The 21,338-nt window shown below is 41.6% G+C and overlaps 1 protein-coding gene across 4 annotated transcripts; it reads right to left on the bottom strand.

Annotated features, from left to right (window-relative positions):
- Positions 1 to 8,151: 8,151 nt before the first annotated feature.
- Positions 8,152 to 19,790, bottom strand: GHITM (growth hormone inducible transmembrane protein). Of its 4 annotated transcripts, none has more exons than XM_066191562.1 (9): positions 19,719 to 19,790; positions 16,684 to 16,843; positions 15,045 to 15,144; positions 14,695 to 14,806; positions 13,286 to 13,427; positions 12,135 to 12,243; positions 10,840 to 11,028; positions 10,237 to 10,408; positions 8,152 to 9,397 (listed from the first exon to the last, which is right to left on the bottom strand). In XM_066191562.1, the coding sequence occupies exons 2-9, from the start codon at positions 16,810 to 16,812 to the stop codon at positions 9,310 to 9,312; spliced, it is 1,041 nt and encodes a 346-aa protein (XP_066047659.1). In that variant the 5' UTR covers positions 16,813 to 16,843; positions 19,719 to 19,790; the 3' UTR covers positions 8,152 to 9,309. The 4 variants fall into 4 exon arrangements, with proteins under 4 accessions (XP_066047659.1, XP_066047657.1, XP_066047660.1 ...); XM_066191560.1 differs by lacking the exon at positions 19,719 to 19,790 and adding an exon at positions 18,297 to 18,367; XM_066191563.1 differs by lacking the exon at positions 19,719 to 19,790 and adding an exon at positions 18,325 to 18,346.
- Positions 19,791 to 21,338: the final 1,548 nt, after the last annotated feature.

Raw genomic sequence — 21,338 nt, 5'->3', positions numbered from 1 at the left:
GCAGAGAGCACAGCAGAACTCAATCTGTCTGGACAGTGATCTGGGCTTGAAAAGGCAAACCAGACCCAGGGTGTTTTAATCAAAGCAATTGCCAGTGTGTTATTACCATAATTAACAGGACAGCTGGGTAAGCATCAGATTTCTGAGTTTACTATTAACTTCTCAGTTTCTATTATATCTGAACAATTAAGTTATAGAGATTGCAACTAACAGCTCAGATCAAGGAGTCATCAAATTAAACACAGTATCAAAGTTCACAGAGTGTACTTTTAAGAAAAAAAAGAAAGAAAAGTCCTTCAAGGAGGGATCAGCTATAGAGCTGTGTCTCTTAAAAAAGGCAAAAAGTTCAGGTTTGGCAGCACCCAATACTCCCAGCTTAATCTGGTAAGATCTGGGTCTCTAACAACAGAATATGTTAAAAGATATGTAGCCTTAAAAGGTGGGAGCAGTGTCTGCAAGCCACCCAGACTTGGAATTACAGCAAGATAGAAGGCTTCACTGTGGTGCAGGTAAGTTGCCCCCAGCCCCAATTTCAAAGGTTTGCTATTGCAGATTTGGGATTTGGCTTATTTCTTGCACTGCATCAGCAGCCTTCCAAATTGGATCACCCCTTTATCTACCAAATTTAGCCCCAAAAGCTTCTTTCTGCATTCCCACATAGAAATATCCATATATGGTGAAGATTGCTAATGCCTGACTGCCTTTTTTGTGTGCCAAGGCCGGCATTACCAAGGTTCAAGATTCAAATCACTAAGAAAATTTGCTACAAGATAGTATTATCTTCCAAGAGTTTTATGAAAGCCCTGCCTGGCACTGGCACACCTTGTTCAGCCTGCAGTAAGGCCGTTAGTTCACATCCCTGCTGAGCACGTCAGGAGGGACTTTCACGCTTCAGCCCGTGGAGAGAAAGATGAATGACAACAGAGCAATAATGCTGTTGTTATGATCTCAGGCTTCTTTTGAATATTGAAACATATGGGTGTGAGTCATCATTTTGTACCTTTAAAGTCAACGCTTTTGCTGGTTAAGACTGAATCAAATAACATAAACCCCAACATCAATGGAGCATGTAAAATGGAGCTGGCCAGCCTACTCACAAAGGTTTGCAGAAGACCTGAAATGTCAGTAAGGCACACGAAAGTGTTGGTAGGAGAGTAATTTTTCTTCAACGTTCACTCAGGCGGCCTGAGTAGTGGTAGCACTGAAGCAAGTATTTCACTTGGTAACTGCAGTATTTTATCTCCATTACACTTTCTGAGAAAGTTCTAGGCAAGCTCATGTACTGGGGGAAGTGAGTGAACATCTGTGTGGGGCTTAGTTGCCAGCTGGGGTGAAACCACAACCATACCCAAATAAATGTTCATGTCTTTTTAGCCTTAACTAGAAGCATCACCTTGCCTCTCTGTGTGCATGATAAGAAAAAAATGAATACAGAAAAGTAACCAGATAAGATGGGAGATAACTTGCAAAACAGAACCTCATCACAAGATGGCTACTGACATTTCCAACTATGCTAATTTAAACAAAAGTTCTGCCAACACCTACCTCAACCCCCTCCCCCATCTTTCTTCTGAAGTATTTACAACATAATATTGGCAAGAGAAGTATTTAAAAGACTTGTTTTTCTAAATACACATCACTGCACTTTACCAATCACCCCAAGCAAGAACAGCATGTGCTACCTGAGTGCCCCACTTGTTTTCTGCATGGAAGAGGCAGGCTGCTACTTGGTCTCCTCTATTGTAACAATCCAAGCCTTCCAGCTACTATGATGGGAAATGAGGCAAACCTGTACAGTCATCCCTGCACACCCAAAAGCCCCAGAGATGGTTTGATAGGAACAAGAACAGGTGCCCACTTTTTCAAGGACAGCATCTGTTTGAGGAGTTTGTGCTGTCTTACTGTCAGGCTGCTCTTGGAATGAAAACAGAAACCCCGAAAACTTCCTAAAACTAAAAAAAGTATTAATTTATCAATATAAATTGATATGATAAATATCAATTATTGGGGTGAGGGTATCGTAAACAACTTATTTTCACCAATTAAGAAGCCTAGTTGCAAACCTTGAGATTCATTTGGGTAGGTACTGGGGTCTATGCACTATATATTGCTTAGCAGTTTAGAGAACAGAGCTGAGGAAGATTTTTTTTCCTCCTAAACGGAATACTTTCAGAAGAAATTTCAGTGCTTTATATCTTATATTTTAGGCTGTAAAAGCTGATTGTTGCTGTGGTTAAACCCTGTAATTCTTAATGCCCTGTTTCATATGCTTCTATAAACACTAACATAACGGGAAATGTTAAGCAAACTGAAAATGGAAGACTAGAAGCAATGACCTAGCATTATCTTTAGACCTGTCCTGAGAGAAAAGTCCTTACCAAATAAGGTTGCAGAATATACAAAATAATAAGACAGAACTGTGTCAAGGGAGTGACTGGAGACAGGAGATGGAATAAAACCACAAATTAGTAAATAGCCTGCTAACCTGTGTCCTTGGAGTCTGTCAGCTGGAAGTTTGAGACGTCTGTATGATAGTCTTCAGTAAGACATTAATTTTATGAAATGACCAGCAGCTGCTGTACATCTTTCCAGTTGAAAAAAGGTTGGGAAGGAAATTGAGTGCAGAGGTATTTCTGAATAATCCAGGGAAATAAGGGATGCATCCTGAGATTTGCATTATGTTTGCATTAATACCTGGTGTTCAAAAGCCATGTAGGACGTCTCTCAAAATCTTAAAGAACGTACTTTGATTTCTTTAAGTTAAATTAAGGCGTGACCCAGAGTCTTCTTTTGTGCTTGCCAAAAAGAAATTAGATAAACTCTTAAATTTGCAATCTTCAGAGAGTCATTATTTCTGGAGGTGGTATGCTAATATAAGATTCATTAGTATTTCTAAAGGTCATGCCATTCTAAGAAGAATCTGCATTTTGTATATGAAAATTTCTTCTAACCAGGTTGAAGCAGCTGTTTGTGACATAAGGAGAATAACATAGCTGGAGCAAATGGTCTTGTTAAATTTAGAGCTAAATCAAACTAACTTTTGAGCTGTGAGAAGGCAGGAAACATTAAGAACTTTCATGATACAAAGTTAATTTAATTCAAATTATGGTGAACCAATGTAGTTATCCAAGAGCATGTGCTGGCCTCTTTTGGAAGGAGGGAACATGGTGTAGAAACTGAAGGCTCTTGTAGCAGTCACTATATGAGCAGAATGACAACATCTGGGATATAGTAACTAACAAAGATCAGAATGAAGAATAACTGAGGTTATAATTTCTCCTAGCAGTTTATGGTGAGCTGATAAATGCTTTGAAGACTGTCCTGGAACAGTTTAAAGCATCTTTGATGCAGCTTTTTTAATGAGTGCCCTGCCACTCAAGTTGTGCCTGCAAGTAAAGCCTCTGCACAGCTGCCAGCTGGTGTGTCTGTGGGTCTCATGTGTGCTGTTCAGGGGGTCTAAGATCTGTGTGTTCACTCCATTCCCTTCCCAGGTCACTGTCCTGGATAGCTCTATTAGAGTGGAACTTGCAGCTGTTTTTATTTTGCTTGGTTTTAACTTTCCTCCTGCTGGCAATGTGGTAAAGGTGGAATAGCAGATGCTTCCCCTTTCCCCGTTTACTTAATGTGCTCTCTCTCTGGTTTTTCAGTCTTAGATGTGATGAGGTTTATTTGGTTGCTGTAGGCTCCTAAATGCATAATGAAATGAGGCAAGGGTTCAGGCCAGAGACATTTACACCGGGTGCAGTGTTCAACGTGTATGTGTGATGGAAACACTTCTTCCTTGTGGTAGCCCAGTCTTCTAGTTCAGGCAAGATGTGATTTAAGAGACTGGTTTTGACAGTTATTCTGCCAGAGCTCACACTTCCATGATGGGGTGGTGAGAGGAGCTGTGTAACCTCATTATGGAGTGTAACCTTCTCATTGTGGAGGCAGATCTGTTCCCACTGCATGTTACCTCCCCCAAAGTAGGGAAAAAACAGGCAGCCAAGCAGGGAAGGTTATCCCTCTTGCCACTTACCATGGCTCTAAAGGATTTGTCCTTGTTTCGCTCAGCAGTTCCTTTGCTTTGTTTTTCAGAAAGATGATAGAAGAATATGAAGTCTATCTGGCCTTCTGTCCAAAGTAACTAGTCTGGCTGCCCAGTGCTTAGTTCCAGAAAACTTGGTAAGAGGAACTGAAGTGGCACAATGACAGAATGTCTTGGCCAGGATCTCACTCTTTTCTTCCAAATAGATAAGGTGTTTACTTCAGTTGGCGAGCCTCCAAAACAGAAAATACTGTGCAGATTTCAGCCCCTAGGCTTTTGGAAAGATTCTGAGATTGTTTGGCATATTCATCTCTTCCTTAAAAACATGAATAAGCCCTGTCTCTGCTATCTGATAGGAGGTGGCTGCAGACATAACAGAATGTTTTGTCCTGATGCTGTTACTTGGCCACTGTCACCTCTTCCTGGTTGTACTGTACATTGTAGATATGCAGATCGTTCCATAGAAGCAAAATTAGTTGGTAATAAAGTCCAGAACTTGAACTAAGGAATTTAGAGGCTAAAGATGTTTGCATTCCTATAATGGTATGAATTTCAACTTTTCTTCCTGCCACCTCCTCCAGAGAGACATTTGAGAAGAATGTTCCGTTGTTCATTTACTGTCAGCTTGCTAAAATCCCATAATCCATATCAATGCATTGAACACAGTCTGTCCACCAAAGCATTTATAGTCACCTCAATTGTACTTAATGTGACTAGGAAGGAGTAAAAGAAAAAAGACTTCAGCAGCAATGGCTTTTCTTTTACACAGAAGTTTGATGGGATAGGAGAACTCTGCAGCAGCTTTTAAGAGCCCAAGTTTTGTATTAATTCATCTGTGTATGAGATGTAAACGACAGAAGAGTAAGATTTTTGCATTTCATTTCAGCTGGCAGATGTTCTCATCCTCTTGGTACTCAAATATAATTTGTAATAACATGTAGAATTTTGTTTTCTTATATTGTCTTGGGCGGGAGGAGGAATCTGATCAGTGGTTCTTGCTCCTACAAGTTCTTCAGAAGTCCTGAAAGAATGTAGTGCTACGAGACATGCAACTCCTGCTTGGTTTTGCAGTTCGGTTTTTTAAACTTGTGGCATAATTTTTCTTCGAAAAGATGATGGATTAGGATGTATTGCAGAGTTTAGGAAGAAAAAATGATCTCCATGTCTGAATGGAGCATTGCTACAGTCAGGAACAGCAGGGTCAGTAGATGTGCAGCATCACTCTAGGTGGGATGATGCAGTGACATTTAGACTTGCATTCAGTACAGGAAGACCTGTAATCCAAGGACATTGATACAAGTATCTACTGACCCTACTATTATCATGACTCTGCTATCTCACCATTGCAGAGGTGCTGAGTTAGTGTCCAGAAAGAAGTCTGGTACACAGATACCCAGACCACCATCCAATTTTTAAAAATGCCAAGTTCGTATTTTTCAAGGGAGTTATATTTAATCCTGGATTTTCCAGTTAAAATTTTAATTAATTTTTTTCTGTGATAGTGGTTAGAAGCTTTTTGTTTTCTTCCCTATCCCACTTTAATTTTTTGTTGACCAACATTACAAGAACATGCCATGCTTTTTCTTTAAAGGAAACTGTGATAATTAAAAAAACAGTTTCAGTAGTTCTTTTTGGTATTCTTTGCTAGCAAGACTACACAATGTAATTATGTAATACATAATGTACTACAAGGTTGCTCATTGAAGGAAAAACAAACTCCACTATATTGCCATAAAGGTTTACTTCTTGTGCACAAGCTCATAAAAGAAATGCCTTACAGCAGTACTAAAGATTTGTTCAGGAGCTTAATGATTCTGCAGGAACACACCAAGTGGTGTCAAAACCGAGTGAAGGGATTAGCAAAGATGGTATTTTCTGGACCTATTCCTATTCCTTACTGACACAAAGGAGAAGTGGTTAGATCTAAAAGCCATCACTCAGACAGGTTGGGTTTGTGTTTCAATGGTGTCAGTGCAGTGTAGTATGGGGTAAAACGGGGTGGGTGGATGCTAGCCTAGTGCCCCGTGTCACGCCTTGTGCCACGAGGTGACATGCCTCTGCAGCAGCTGCTCCTCCAGCACCAGGTGACAGATCTGAACAGCCACCCCCACCACCGCCTGATGGATCGTTTCCTGTGTTGCAAGAGGCCTGTCTTGCTTTCCTCATCTCACTTGCTTAACCATGACTAAAGGTCACTGAGATGGCTACATATTGAGCTAAAAATCCAGTTCTTACTTAAATACTATGTTGAGGGGCTATTTAAATGCATTTCCCTTTTATTTCCAGAAGTGAAGTGAACTTATGGAAACAATTTCTGAATTCCAAATTAGCTATAAACTGAAGTTTAAGGAAAATTACGCTGTATTCTCGCATTATTTCCAAATATTGAAGAGTGAAAAAAACAAGTTCTGCTCTTTAATGACAGCAGGAATAGGAAGGAATAATCTTTGTCCTGGGACCAAGACAAAGTTACATAAAGACACCAGGCATGCCCTGTCCCTGTGTTATAGGTGAACTATAAGGGTTTTATGAAGTTAAGTGCTTATTACGTGACAGCTTTCAGCCCCATTAGAGGTAGGGCAAGCTGGATGAAAATTGCAAAGCTAATTATATTCAATAATTTCATTACGTGAGATCTAAATTTCATGTTGAATTCTGCTATGCACACTTAAAATACATGTGTCAGTCACATCTGGCCTTCTTAATTATACCAGCTGATGGTGAAGAACACTTTCTTAGGAAAAGAATTGTTTTGTATTCTTGATAAAATTGAAGTAAATGATTAAACATTATGTAGCTGCCTATTTAGATCATGATTTAACAGGAGAATTACTGGAAACATCATGAAAATCTCTAGAAACCAGCTATAATCAGTAGCAAAGATCAGAATTTAATTAAATTGTGGACTAAACACCATGCTTACGTCTAATGTTCTCTGGCACGCATAGTCAGGAATTACTAAAGAAGGTGGGGAATTTTTAGCCAAATTAAATTTACATATTGATGAGTCATGCCTGGACCTGCAAAAAATCCCAGTTTTATGATCTTGAGTAGGTCTACCAGGTGTCACTGTCAGTAGTGCTGGCTTTAGATTTTCATCTCACATCACATCAGAGCTGTTTTAATTAAGATATATCTTAGGTTTTGACTTAAGACCTCAAATGTAAAGGAACAACTCAAGTTTCTTCCTTTTTTTTGGAGACCAACACTAGGAAAATACTGCTAGTGCTGTAATCTCATCCACAGAAGCCAAGTCACATCTTTCCACAAGACTGAGCAAAAGTGATGCTCATGTTTCTTCAGGCACCATTTCTCAAAAGGTTATTAGATTTCCTGTTGGTCTTGCTTTCCATGCAAACACCTCCCATAATCGTGTGTTGGTTTCCACACCTCACCATCCCAAACAGTCTGAAATCCTTCCCTTGGTTCACAGCCAACCTCGAAAACTTCAGCCTCAGAATCCAGACATAGGGTCTTTGAGCTTTCTTTTGTAACAAGCATGAATGTCAGAATTTTAAGACAGCTCCCTGTACATTTCAGAATTTGAGGACAAAGACACTGCTGTGTGTTTTATTACAGTAAAAGTATGAAAAAATTAAGGCTATCAAATTCTTATAAAGATAAAACTCTCTGAACAGGCTACTTACAACTGACATGATCCAAAGAGTTCTTCCTTCTAAGAACTACAGATGTCCCTCCAGCTGTAACAGCGCCAGGAACTAGATTGTGCCTTGTAATCTTTGGGCACAAAGGAGCTGCAACAAGATTCTTCACAATTCACTCTTTCTTCCCTCTGTTTGAAGAGTCAAAAAATACTGCAGTGTGTTACACACATAAAAGCAGCACTGGCTGCAACAAGTGGCCAACAGGTTAACCCAACAGAATCACTTCAAGTGGAGCCAGTATCTTCCAGCTGGGAAACATCCCCAAAAAGGTGTTAGCCAGTGAAACTGAGAACCATTTTTACAGATTTTTTTACAGAGTAGTATGTACTCTCTTACAAAGGAATTGTAACCATAACAAAAAAAAAAAAAATTGTAGTATTCTTCACCAAGCTGCTAGTGCATGGGTACTTGAAAATATTTGAAAAATATTTCTGTTGACATGAGGAAAAGTGAGAGTAGTCAACTTGTGAGGCTATATTTTTATTGTTCATAGGTCAATACATAAACATAATATATTTACCAGAAACTGAAAATATGAGGTGCTGACATTATGCCAAAATTTTCATGGCCCAAGAACTTCCCTTCTATTCCAACATATAGCAAAAGAATCTGGAAAATATAAATTTCTTACTGTTAAACCAATTTCACTGTTAAGGAACATTTCTTTTAGACCAAGTTTAACATAATCAATTTGAAGAACAGTTAAACAGACTAAAGCATATGATGATATGGCAAATTTATGATCCTGGGGTTTACAGCATGCCATCCTCAATTCCCAGTTTCTGTGCCAATTGTACAAGCTTCCAAGAGATGACCACTAGGAATTCTTCTGGACAGACCTTCATCTGCAGTCCGGGAATTTAGCCACCAGAAGAAAGACACAGCTATATTGCCTCTCAACAGTTTTATAAATCTAGTAACAAAATAAGATAGCTATTATAGCCAGTCAACATTAAAGCAAGGAATTCTCATGTGTACTTCCAGAAGGAGACTGAAGTTCATATGAGACAAATGCTGCGTAGTTCCCATATCTTGTCTCCTTTACACTTTTTGGTCAGCTAACCTGTCAAGTCTTGCTTAAACAAACTGTTTAAACTTTTCTGAAATTTCTGCCCAGGTCAAAGCCATGATTGCACTCAGGGTCACATGCAATTTATTCAGTTCTTCTGAAGATGTCACTAAAACAAAATTTATGAAACTTAACTGAAAATTGATGCATCTAAGCAGCATTTCATGAAGTAGCTTGTACCCCTACCTGCCTGTGGGATACCAGCTCAAAAATTACTTCCTTTACTATGCAACAATAGTAAAAATAAAAAAGAAAGTAAGAGTTGAACTGCCATCTAACCCCTTAAAAAGCAGGTAGGACTATTTTATTCATATATTAAAAATAATTTACTTTCCCAAAATAATGTACAATTAGAAGCAGTTCAGACTATTTTAAACACAAAGCTGGAAAGTGTTTGAAGAAAAACTAAGACTGAATCACATTGCACTGAACCAATATGCTGAAATGCTTTAAAAATCTCAGTTGGAACATTACTGCTTTAACCATGAATGTTTATTTAATATGTGCACTAGGTAGGCTGTCAGACAGTTGCAAAGGTGAGTCTCTGTTTACTTTTTCCTGCCACCTCCACCACCTGCAAGCATGGTGGCCACCCGAATGAAGATGTTCAGTGTATCAGTGTAGATACCCAGGCACCTAGGACACAAGAAATCACAGTTATTACTGTTGAACAGACACAGAATTACTTGGTGTTTCACACCATTACATTTCATTTTCAGAACCTGCATGAACTATCTTTACAAAACCCAGCTATGACTGTCCTCAGAGCTTTGTATGTCAAAAAACACCTGTATTTTGTCTTACCCCCTCTACCAGCAAGAGCTATTTACAGAAATCCTGACAGACAGTACAGTGCTCTCATACAGAGGCCTCTGCTTTTATACTAAACTTCAATCTGTTTATCTCAAGAATTTTCATGAAGATCAGTACTACTATACTTTAGTTAGAATAAAGCAGAATCAAGGAGGTGAAAATTCACCATCAGACAGACATTTACAAGAAAGTTACTTGTTAGTCAGACTTGGTCTTTACTGAAGAGTCAATCCTTCCTTCCCTATCACACCATTGCAACTTTTTAATTTAGTGACAAAGACTAATAAATATTATTTATTTACTTACTATGGGAAGATAAACTTTTTTTCTCTCAACTAATACTGACAGTTATTTTCAGAAAGCAGCTATAAACTCTGCCAGCAATGCTTTAGAAAACAAAAATACATTTTAGAATGTATTGCTAGAGGCATATGACACCACATGCTCAATTCTATTTCTTACAATTCTCACAATGATTTCAGTTTTAACTTCAGTAGCTATTTTCTCACTGTTGTTTCCAAACCCTGTGATTCTTCACATTTAACAAGCAATACACTTTTGAACAATAAACAAAAGGCTATTTTTAAAGCATACTTCAATCTAACTTGAGAGAAATTCTTATGCAGACATTGCCATCAGCTGTGCTAGCAGAGAACACTTACGCATTGATGGGGTCGTATTTAGCCACTCCATAGAAAGGCAGAGTTTCAGCCCGTTTGACCACCAGCTGCGTGTCATAGAGCAGGAACATGCCAAAGAGCACCAGGCCTCCATAGACCGCCACCGAATACAGGCCGGCGCCAAAGGCAGAGGTGGGAGGCAAGAACATGGATCCTGGAGAGGAAAGCACAACAGTGTTAAAAGTAACTGTGTGTATCTGCTACTCAGGCTTAGGTCAAACTCCAGTCACTGGAGCACACATTTTTCATTCAGCAAGTGTTCAATTCTCAGTTTGTGGTACGTGTTTGATACCAAGAGCTTTAGCATGCACACTGAAGACGTCACATTTACAACCTGATCCATTCATTTTGAACACCCCAGGGAACTTTACATTTTTATTCAGGTCAATCTACCAGCACTATAACTTCACATTTGTTTTCAAAAGCAAACATGAACAGAGTATCTTCTGCTGTGGTGGAGTTGCAAGGGCTATGTTTATGGCAAATCTTCACTGGGCAGACCAGCCTGCAACTAACTGTGAGCTGTACCTTAGTAGCTTAAGTTTACAGCCTACTTAGTATGACAGTATCGAAACAGTATCTTACCGATTGAAGAAGCAATAACAAAGCCCAGGCCTATGCCAAGTGGTCCTCCCATGTTCAGGAATTTTTCACTGGGAGCACACATGGCCACAGTTGAGAGTCCCCCGACGATCCCAGCAGTGTACCAGGCAGCTCTGATCAGCAGAGGACCACCAAGAAAGGCCAGAGGAGCCACCACTGCACCCATGACACCTAGGCAAAGCAAAACAGAACACATGTAAGACTTGGGACACCGCATGCCAAACTCACTTGATTTTTCCATCTCCAGTCAGATAGCATGGTTCAAACTAATCCACGCACGACAAAACACCAATGCACTTGCTTGTGCTCTTATCCAGAAGGGAGCACAATAAATTAGCAGCCTTGAATTTCATGATGTACTTTTATTTATCACTACAATACTTCAGGAAGCTCCATCTTGGGAAAAAAAAAGACTAACAAAAGTCAACATACTGATTGGCTCATAAGAAAGCTGGTAAGAAGAGATATTTAGCATGGACTAATCAAAAACATAATAGCATCAGGAGCATGCAACATTGTAGAGCAGGACAGATTTCTGATACAACAATTAGTTAGGCAAGTAAGTCATATTTTTGCTAGAGACTTATAGGAAATGTGTATCTAGCCCATTAACACCTCATTAGTTTGTTTCACTTAATAACAATCACTACAACAAACATAATTTCTTCTTGGCAGACATGTTAGCTCTAGAGAGGCAAATATGATTCCAGTGCCAAACATCCACATGTCTTTTCTGAACAACAAACTATTCCTGGCAAAAGAGATTTGAAAAATGAGAGCCACTGTTATTTGAAATAGGCATCATTAATGAGAAACTGATCTGTACTCACAGCTTAAATACCTGATGGACACATCACAGAAGTAAACTGCTACTAAAATCTCTTTTTTTCTAGTCAAGTTTTCAAATACCTCCTATCCTGCACAGCTGAAGACACTGTTAGTGTAGGCAAGAGCACTTGTAGAAGTGGCAGTGTTAGAAAGCAGTCACAAAAACAAAGAAGCCGTGAAACCATCTAGTTGTATTCAATGTAGAGTATAGATACCTCAAGATTAACTTGGGCATGACTTTTAAAAGATTATGAGAAACACTAGAGTTGTGTTAAGGATACTTAAGACATCTTCCCCTGACATTCAGGAGTTCTCGCTGATTTCTGAAAAATCTCAACTCCCCCACAGCAGTATATAAAAATTTCCTTTAAAGCCAGAGCTTTGTTAGAGTAAGCATCTGGTCACACTGAAGCACAGACATCTCTACAACACACACCAAAACCACATACCTGAATGCAGCATCCACGCTGCATGTTTAGCCACCGGATTATTTTCATAGGGTATGCTCCTGACCAACATTCCAGCACCAATCATGGCTGCAAAAGTTGCACCAATTGCCTAAAGAAACAGCATTACAGAGCTCATGTTAGCATACAGATATATGGCTCTCTGTTCTAATCTCCTAGTCTAAAAGTCAACACTGACTCTGAAAACAGCAACCTAATTCACAACTGGAGCATCCATCGATTGTACTCCTGTAAGGTTACAGTCAAATCTTTGCAGGTCTTAGCTTGTAGTAAGTTTAATTTCTTTTCACTCAATTTTTTAGAAATCCAAATTTAACGGTCAAGTTGGAAACTCTCTTGGCTGTGTAAAGTAAGAAAATGAAACCCCATGGCTCTGCCCCTCACTTTCATTAAGGTACCTGAAATGTGTTAGCCTTCCTTCTTTTCTTGTACATTTCTCACCCAAAATCACCACCCAGTTTACAGGCTTTTGCTACCAATGATTTTTTAACCTCAGTGCCTCTTCTTACTCATGGTTTCAAGCAGAATCATTCAACATCTACCAAACTGGTCAGTGTACAACTTCTATCACCAATGATGCTTTATCAAATTAATCTCCCCAAGTTATGCAGGTGTTGGCATTTAACTGTTACTGTTTCACTGCACTCAACACACTGAATACATACTAAACCTACCAGTGTTGTTTCACCCTTGGTAAACAGGAGACAGCTTTCAAAGTGCTACATGGGAGAGCACAGGGAGGAGTAAGAATGCCCAGGGACCTCAGTTTCTATTCACAGACAGCAATAGAAACTGTGCCATTAGCTTTAGGTAGCTATTTCTAAGAGGTTCTTACTTGCATATATACAGCTGGCAAGGATAGCATAGCCTTTTTTTGCTCATGTGGTTTGTCTTTGACAAACCATCAAAGCAGTATAAGAAAAACATGTTAGAATGTGACTAGAATCAGCAAATCTTATATTACAAAATACTATCAGGATATCTGAATAGTCTTTATGGATAAGGACACTAACGTAGGTTAAGTTTTGCCTTACTTTCCACCAAGTACTTTACATTTCTCATTTCTTTTTAATATCAACCACAATTAGGGGGTATTTCTCAGCCAATACTTTTATTTTTATACCAAAGCTTACCAGCCAGGAGCCCTTTGTCATGAGGTTCATGAGTGCAGGAGATCTGCTCACTGCTACAGCAGACAGGGCTGTCATGCCAATGCTGCCCCCAAAGTACATGTACGTAGACTGGATTCTGTCCTTCACATACTGTGGCCAAATACTGAAAAATAACCAGGCATACAGAGCTGTGCAGTTACCACTTTCAGAATGGAGAGCAGCCAAAAATACAATCAAGCTGTTAAGTGCATTCATAGCCATGGATATAAGGGAGGTTTCATAATAGTGATGTGCTCTAGCAACTTCTGCCATGAGTTTACTTTACAATGGGGACTGAACTTGTCAGTCTTGTTGATTTAATCTAATGTTAACTCAGTAGAAACATTTAAAATTACAAATAATGCTAACTATAATTCAATGCCAAGCAGGAAGCATGCATGGAAAACAGAGTAATGAACACTTTTAACGACAGAAAAAAAAGAGAAAGGTGTGTGTGTGTATAACAAACTGGTTTCAGGTGAAAGGTCTGCAGAATGTGTACTGGCACTGAGCAGCCTGCTGAGCAGCTCACAAATTGCTGAGTCACAGTGCACACGGTTATCTGACACCACAGGACACAAGCGTCATTTAGAGAGCTCTAACAATAGCAACAGACCCAGACCTAAGTGAGTTTCTGCAGTTTCATTTGCTCACACTACAGACAAGAAAACTTTCCCTGCTAACACTAAATTTAAACATAGTTCACACATTTTTTCCCACTTCAATCTTTTGACCTGTTATTCAAGGCTTGTGCAGAAAAACATTAGACACAGCTTTATCTATGACAAGCTTCTCATAGACACACAGCACACGTTAAATATAAATGCAGACTGCCACTTCCAAATACAAATGCAAAATAAAGCCAAATGTTCCCAACACACATTTCTCCCAAGCCCATGCTTATTACTACCCATCTTTTAAGTGTAACTATACAGCTTTGCTATCAGCCAGAGCTTTTTTTTTTGACCAAGAAACAATTCATCAAAGTTTTAAGAACACATTTATTAGATCAAAGCTTATGCCAGATATGGTGTTTAATGGAGACTTTTTTAACAGCTGCATTAAAGTTTAATGAACAGTCTCATAAGAACACCATGGAAACTGATCTTAGCAATGCTTTTCAGAAGACCACACTTCCTAAGTTATCTGGAGCACACCTCATAAGACAGGTTTATATACTCTTCACATTAGATTCAGCAAAACAAACTCATTCAGGTTACTACCCATTTAAGGCTGAATAACTCTAATTTTGCTTTAAAAACCTGCAGAGACATAGGTAGGGGTTTACTCTTCAGAGCTTAGAAAAGCATCAGTGTACACTGGGTGATAGCAGCTAAAGAAGAGACAGATAAGAGATTTGCTTCATTAAAGGAATATACCACGGTACTTACGCAGCCCTTTCGATAGCTCCAATCTCACTGGACATGCCCATCCCATAATAGCAGAGGGCTCCAAGGCCAACTGCAGCCCCTCCAGCAACAATGAATCTCCCCAGGCGATCAGCTGGGTAAAGAAACAAAACCCAAACATTCTCATTAATGCTTCTTCTTGGAAAGTTAACAACATCCACATGTGAATTTTGATCTATCTGCAAGAGCTGCTCCATTTTACCCCTCCTTCTTAAAGCTTCACAATTTCAAGTCAGTTCACTACCAATTTCAGTAGTGACAAACATATTCCTTTGAAGAAGTTTTAAGTTAAGTTTCAAAGATTCTCAGTATTTAAAGCAGAGCTCCTCTACCTTTAAGTGCAGTTTCTGCAGATGGCTCAAATGCTGCTTCTTTCACTTCCTGGCTAAGTTTTCCACGCCTTGCACTTGTTCTTACTCTGCTGGCATAACTCTGTTAGATTCAGAAATAACATACAAAATATTTAATGAAATAAAATAGAAGGTAGTCTTATCAACTTTCTTGCCACACTTGAAATTGTTAATTAATCTCTTATTCATCTGTGCTTACCTTCATATACACAAAGCAACTGTACTCAAGGAAAACAAGTGAACATTAAAGTTTAGGAACTTTTACGAAAAACATTCACATATTCTACAAGTATGGAACTAATGCAGTGAATCCCAGAAGCTGGAATTTTCAGACTGCATTTCCTTTACACTAGTCCCATACTGAACGCTGTACTGAACAAAAGCCTCTTTGTTAAATACAAAAACATAATTGTTACTTTTTTGTTTTGTAAAAAAGCGTGTTGCTTTCTGGGCTACAACACTCTTCGCGCAAACACTTCAATGTAAAAAAAAATCTTGCACAACACTTACGTTGTACAGATGCTAAAGCTGGAAAATCAGCACAAATCTTTTGCTTTCAAGTCTAACCTTGATTTATAGAACAGACCTTGAATGAAGGTCTAGAAACTCAAGATTTTTAAGGTCAACAAGCTCCAAGTAATTATAGTATGCTGCTCAAAATCTTAGTAAGTTGCAAGAGCAACACAGAATGCACTCATATTTAAGTTCAAAAACAACTTTTGAAGCTTTCTGACCATTTTTACAGGAATTTTAACATTAAAATTTAAAAGTCAAGGATTCACATCAAGCTGTGAGTTTGTTTCAACACTAAAATACAAAACCTACAAGCATTACTCTCATCAGCCATTAGAACATTACAATTCAAGGAGTTTACCAGAGCCCTTCAGTTTGGTTGTGTTTGGCAGCTGATGAAATCCCGCCCGAAGCTAGAAAACACACACACAAAAATCCACCGCGTACCCACAAACTTAGAATGCTTCAGAGGAAAATACAAAGGAGCTGATGAATTTTCCACTAGCACTTTCATCATGATGACAGAAGAGCAGCAACAGCCCCAAACAGTTGTGAGCTGCAGGTCTGCAACCTCCTCTCTCAACAGTAAATAATAGAATAAACAGTACCTCAGGATAATGACAGTCTGGTTTTTAAAAATGCTGGTTAGATCTGTGATTGTCCTGCCACACCTCAGAAACTGCTCTATCCTAGACTACAGCTCTAAACACATATTGGGACTACAATAATTGAAAAGAAAAGGTTTATTTTAGTGTTACATTGGAAACTCTAACTTGGGAACAGGGAGATAAGACAAGAACTTCTGTTCCTCCCACCTTACCTAGTAAGGCCTGTCCATCCCTAACTACCTCTTTGGAGCTCTTCTGCCCGTTAATTTCAAGACACAAGCCAGCCATTGAAACAGAAGATTTCACTTCAACTTCTCCAAAACCCTCGTGTTTTAACTGAACAACATTCTTCCTTCAGTAAATTATAGCAGGTACCTCAAACAAGCAGAAGACTCATGCTCATGCACATCAGGTACTCCATGCAAAGTGATTCTTTAGGCAAAACACTCAACCCTTCAAAGTATGTGCAGTCAGGGCCATCTGCAAGAGAATTTCCTTACCTGGCTAGGCTGCCACAGCCTGTATGCTTTTATACTGGAGCTCCTCAAGGCTGGGGAAGCCTGAGTGATGGTGGGGCGGATGGTCTGGCATGGCAGAGCCCTCAGGCACACCAGCCTGGCAGCCAGCATGGTTGCTGAGATAATTTAACACACTATGTTCCTGCAAATGCACAAAAAAAAGAGTGTATTTTGCTGTTTTGTTACGCAGTTTTCAGACAAGGTACACTTACCACTTATTCTCAACTACAACAGGAGTGACGAAAAAACCCAAACCAACCAATGAAAATCTGTAGTAAAAAGAGTATTATCACTGAAGTACTGTAAAAGGAGATAGAACCTTCTTAAATACACAGTTTAACCTTGCTTTAGTCTACCAGTTCCATCAGAGACTTATCTTGCACAATTTACTCAAAAACAGGAGCACATACCATTTTTCATATGCTTAAATAAAATCAAGACCCTTCGTGTACTTAAGTTCGACTTATTTTGGCAACTAACCTTCGTTTTGAGACACAACACTGCATGACTACTCTGCACTCCAAATTTACTTAAACCCTCACGTAAATATAAACCCAAAGGAGAACACAATACAATATTTATGGTGGAAAATACTCAGAGAGAGATTTTAAGCCATCCTTTAAAGAATCACTTAACTTTATAGGCACAGCATTCAGTCAAGGTCACAGCCCTGAACAGAGGTTCAGGTGCAATTCTGACCAGAAAACAGTGACACCACAGCACCAGCAGAACCAACCTGTGTGTTCCACTGGTAGCGGGAAAACTGCCAGATCACTGCCACAAATGGTGCACATCGTACAAAAAAAAAACCCCAAAAAACCCCAAACAACCAAAAAAAAACCCCAAGGCCTTGGAGTCACTTTAATGTACCTTAATTACAATTACACACAGCCTCTGATATCACGAGACATCCAAACTGACAGTGACTTCCTTCAAATGACAGGCCATATCTTACGTGTGCAGAGATCAATCTAAGCTAAGAGTGTTCTAAAAGAAGGCAGGTTTAAACACGGGTGAGAAACGAGCACGCACAACACCGGACAGCTCGCATTAGTCACAGAGGAGTGACACAGAATATAATAATCCTGCTGCTAGAAGGTCACTTCGCTCTGCAGCGCAGTCATGAAGCGCTACTTCTGTAACGCGAAGAACTCCGAGGCACGTCCTGATTGTGCCACTAAACGCAGCTCTCCCACGGGGGTGACACGGCCTGCAGGAACCGACAGGGCCAACTCGGCGGTTTTAACCTTCATTTTTGGAAACTGGTATCTAGAATAAGGTAACTTCAAGAGCTTTATCAAGAGCAAGGAGGGCAGAGAACTAAAACCAGAACGACATTCCCACACACTGACTGGCAGTAGCGTAACGTAGCGCAGTGGAATCACTGCCGCACCACAGAGGGCAGAAACCCCTCCCAGCCCCGGCAGGGCGGCGGCCGGCGCCCGATTCAGCCCGGGCCGGGTCGGGCCCTCTCCCGCTTTCAGCCCACGCCCGGCCCCGGCCCCGGCCCAAGCCCGGCCCCGGCCCCGGCCCAAGCCCGGCCCCGGCCCACGCCCTGCCCCGCACCTGTCGCGGCCCCGCACCTGGCCCCGCACCTGGCCCCGCCGCCTCCTACGCGCTCACCCCCGCAGCAGGCCCGGCCCCGGCGGCGGAAGTGACGCAGAGCCGCCCCCCGACTGGCTCGCTCCCGCCACGTGACCCCCGGGCCCGCGGGCGCCATTGGCCGGCGGGGCGGTGACGCGCGCGGCCGCCATCTTTGGCCGGGGCAGCGACGGTTCTGGAAGCGCGCGGGCGGGGCCGCCGGCAGGGGGCGCGCGCGGGGCCGGTCCAGAGGCGGGGCCGCGCCCGGCTCGGGGCCGCGCCCGGCTCGGGGCCGCGCCCGGCTCGGGGCCGCGCCCGGCTCGGGGCCGCGCCCGGCTCGGGGCCGCGCCCGGCTCGGGGCCGCGCCAGCAGACGGGCGTCCTGAGGTGGGAACAGGGCCGTGTGTCTGTCTGTCGGTACGGCAGCATCGCTGAGTGTTGCAGGCGTACAGCGGTACAGTGCCTGTCCAGCGCACGGCCGCTGCCGCCTCTGCTACTCGGCCCCTGTGAATTTCAGGCTTGTCCTTCCCCCCAGTGTGTCAGAAAGCTCAGGACCTTTGCGTCTCGTTCCCTTCGAGCACAGCACTCTAGAGGCGGGAGGTCAATCTCCCCCTCTGTAACCTCCTTGGATGTGAAGTTACAGCTCTCTTCCTTGTGGCTACAGTACATGCTTTAAGGCTGGTGTTCGCATGCCAGATGAGCACAGAAACCAGCGTTCTGTGTGTGAATTACAAAAATGGATGCTGCCAGCTCTAATCCCAGCCTTGCAGGAGCGCTCCACAGCCCTTCTCGGGGCTAAACATTTCGTTTTGGGCTAAACTATTTCTCTGCTGGCAGCTTCCTTCCAGCCTCACTCCAAATGCAGCTCTGAGATTTTTTTCCAAGCGTAACTCTAATCCTAAACTGAGATTTAGGAAGGACAGAGCAGCACTTCCCTAGACTCCCAAATCCTCAAATTGATCCCAAATTTTGCTTTGGGAGCCCCTTTCCAGCTCCACTCCAGCCATAGCTCTCTAGTTTCATTCAGCCTTAACACTACATATGGCCATGGTTCTTCACTGCCAAGTAAAACAGACTGTGAAGAGTCTTGAGCAGGATCAAAGACAAATATAATAAAAAATGTGTTGAATATAGAATTAAATCTAGAAATAGAGTTACAGATACGCTTTTGAGAATTATGAGATTAGCCTTTCTTTATCTCAGAGCCTCCTTGTTTAAACTATAAGAAAGGAAATACAGTGACCTGCTAGTTCACAAAATCAAAGTCAAGATAAGAGAGATCAGATATGGAAGAGGTCTTAAAGTGCACCAGCATGTAAGATCTTGAGGAAGAATTTGAATTTAGAAGAATGAAGCAGAAGAATACGTGACAGAAGGGTGGAAATCCTATCAGAGGAGGCCAGACCTACTGGGATTTGAAATCTGATTCTTACTTACTCTGACACTTGTTTGCTTTCTGTTGGAGTAAGTGAAAATCCAGAGGTTTGGTGCCTATAGTATTGAGGTGTCCTATAATGCAAGAAAAAAAAAAAGTCAGTTTCAGGCCATGAATATGTTGTTTATTTAGAGACTTGTAGCGCTTATTTCAGAGTTTGTAACACTCTATAATTGTTAGGTACTAAAGGATTCATTATAATAATTAATATTTAAATTTTAATTAAGTTATTAATAGTAATAATTTATGCAAGGAATCAAACTTATCTCTTTTACTACAGCATATAATCATGTAAAGAACTCTCCCGAGACTTTCAAATAAGATCCTCATCTCAGCTTTTCCCCGAACTGTTTCTTAAATAGATAATTTTGTCAGAAGCAACCCAAATCTACAGAGGGCCCACCCTGCAGCAAACTCAGCTGTAGAAACCTTCTCACAGAAATTTGCCTGCTAAGAGATGCTCCTTTCCTCCTCGATGGCGAACACCTGTAAATGCTGCAGCTGGCCAAATCCGTGTGTGAGGCGGGCAGCAGCGGCCTCTGATGTCCTGAGGAGTTTCTTAGGTGGAAGCAGCAGGTTGGAAGCTGTCTGGGGGTGCCCCTGCGCCTCTCCGGGGCAGGAAGGCTTCGGTCCCTGCGCCGGCCGGCAATGCTGCCGAGCTGTGCTGCAGCGCTTGGAGCTCCTGCCGACAGGAGCAGGGATAACAGCAGGACGCACAGGCTTGGCGGGGAGACGGCAGCCAAATGCCCACATAAAAACTGCCTTTTAAACTCCGGAGCACCGCTCCTTCATGGGACCGCGTTCAAACGCTGCGCTGTGCATCCCCCTCCTGACCTGGCGCTGTTCAGCGCCTTTGTTAGCGGCGTGGGTGATGGCACAGAGGTGCCCGCAGGCTGGCAGTGTACAGAACTCGAAAGGGTGGCTGCGCTGCCATCCAGGGGGAGGTCCACTGGCCGGAGAATTGGGCATACAGGAATGTCAGGCACTTCAGCAATGGAAGTGCAAAGCCCTGCACATGGGGAGGAGCAGCCGCATCCACCAGCACGGGCTGGGCACTCCAGCTGCAGAGTAGGAAGAGGTAGGGACCACTGGAGAGAGTCCACAGGGGCGACTGCCTGGGAAAGGTGGGGCTGCTCCATCAGGAGAGAGCGCTTGGGGCACTTTATCAGCGTGTAAAAATAGCTGATGGCAGGGAGCAAAGGAGCCAGACTCTTCATAGTGATTTCTGGTGACAATAGGCAACGGACCTAAACTGAAATGTAAGACTTTTTTTTTCCTTTCTAAGTAAGAATTTTTTAGTGATTAGTTTTCCTCTTTTACTCTAAGGGTGGTTGAACAGAGGGACAGGCTGCTCAGAGAATTGTGAAATACTTCTATGGAGATTTTTAAAAGCTGACTAGACATAGTCCTGAGCAATCTGCTTATGCAGAAGGCTTGGCCTAGATCATCTCCAGAGGTTGCTGCCAACATCAGCTATTCTATGAGTCTATGAAGTATTGATGAATCCTGAAGGATCTGAAGCACTTACGGCTTTTTTAGGACTTACATACTCCAATAAGAGGTGTTTGGAACACAGTAAACAGTTGTAAAAAAATTTACTTTCAAAGCAACAAAAATAATAC

Source organism: Chamaea fasciata, unplaced genomic scaffold, assembly GCF_029207755.1.
Source record: "Chamaea fasciata isolate MVZ Bird 193981 ecotype frontalis unplaced genomic scaffold, bChaFas1.0.hap1 SCAF_9, whole genome shotgun sequence".
NCBI classification, from domain to species: Eukaryota; Metazoa; Chordata; class Aves; order Passeriformes; family Sylviidae; genus Chamaea; species Chamaea fasciata.
This window is presented reverse-complemented; position numbering and strand designations above follow the sequence as displayed.

What these genes read in the sequence shown, in the direction of transcription:
- GHITM (XM_066191562.1), bottom strand. Translation starts at nt 16,812, where the DNA reads ATGCTGGCTGCCAGGCTGGTGTGCCTGAGGGCTCTGCCATGCCAGACC. An exon ending in TGACAAAGGGCTCCTGGCTG is followed by an intron (nt 12,244 to 13,285) that starts GTAAGCTTTGGT and finishes CTGTTTCTTTAG; the next exon opens with GCAATTGGTGCAACTTTTGC. An exon ending in AAATACGACCCCATCAATGC is followed by an intron (nt 9,398 to 10,236) that starts GTAAGTGTTCTC and finishes CTTGTGTCCTAG; the next exon opens with GTGCCTGGGTATCTACACTG.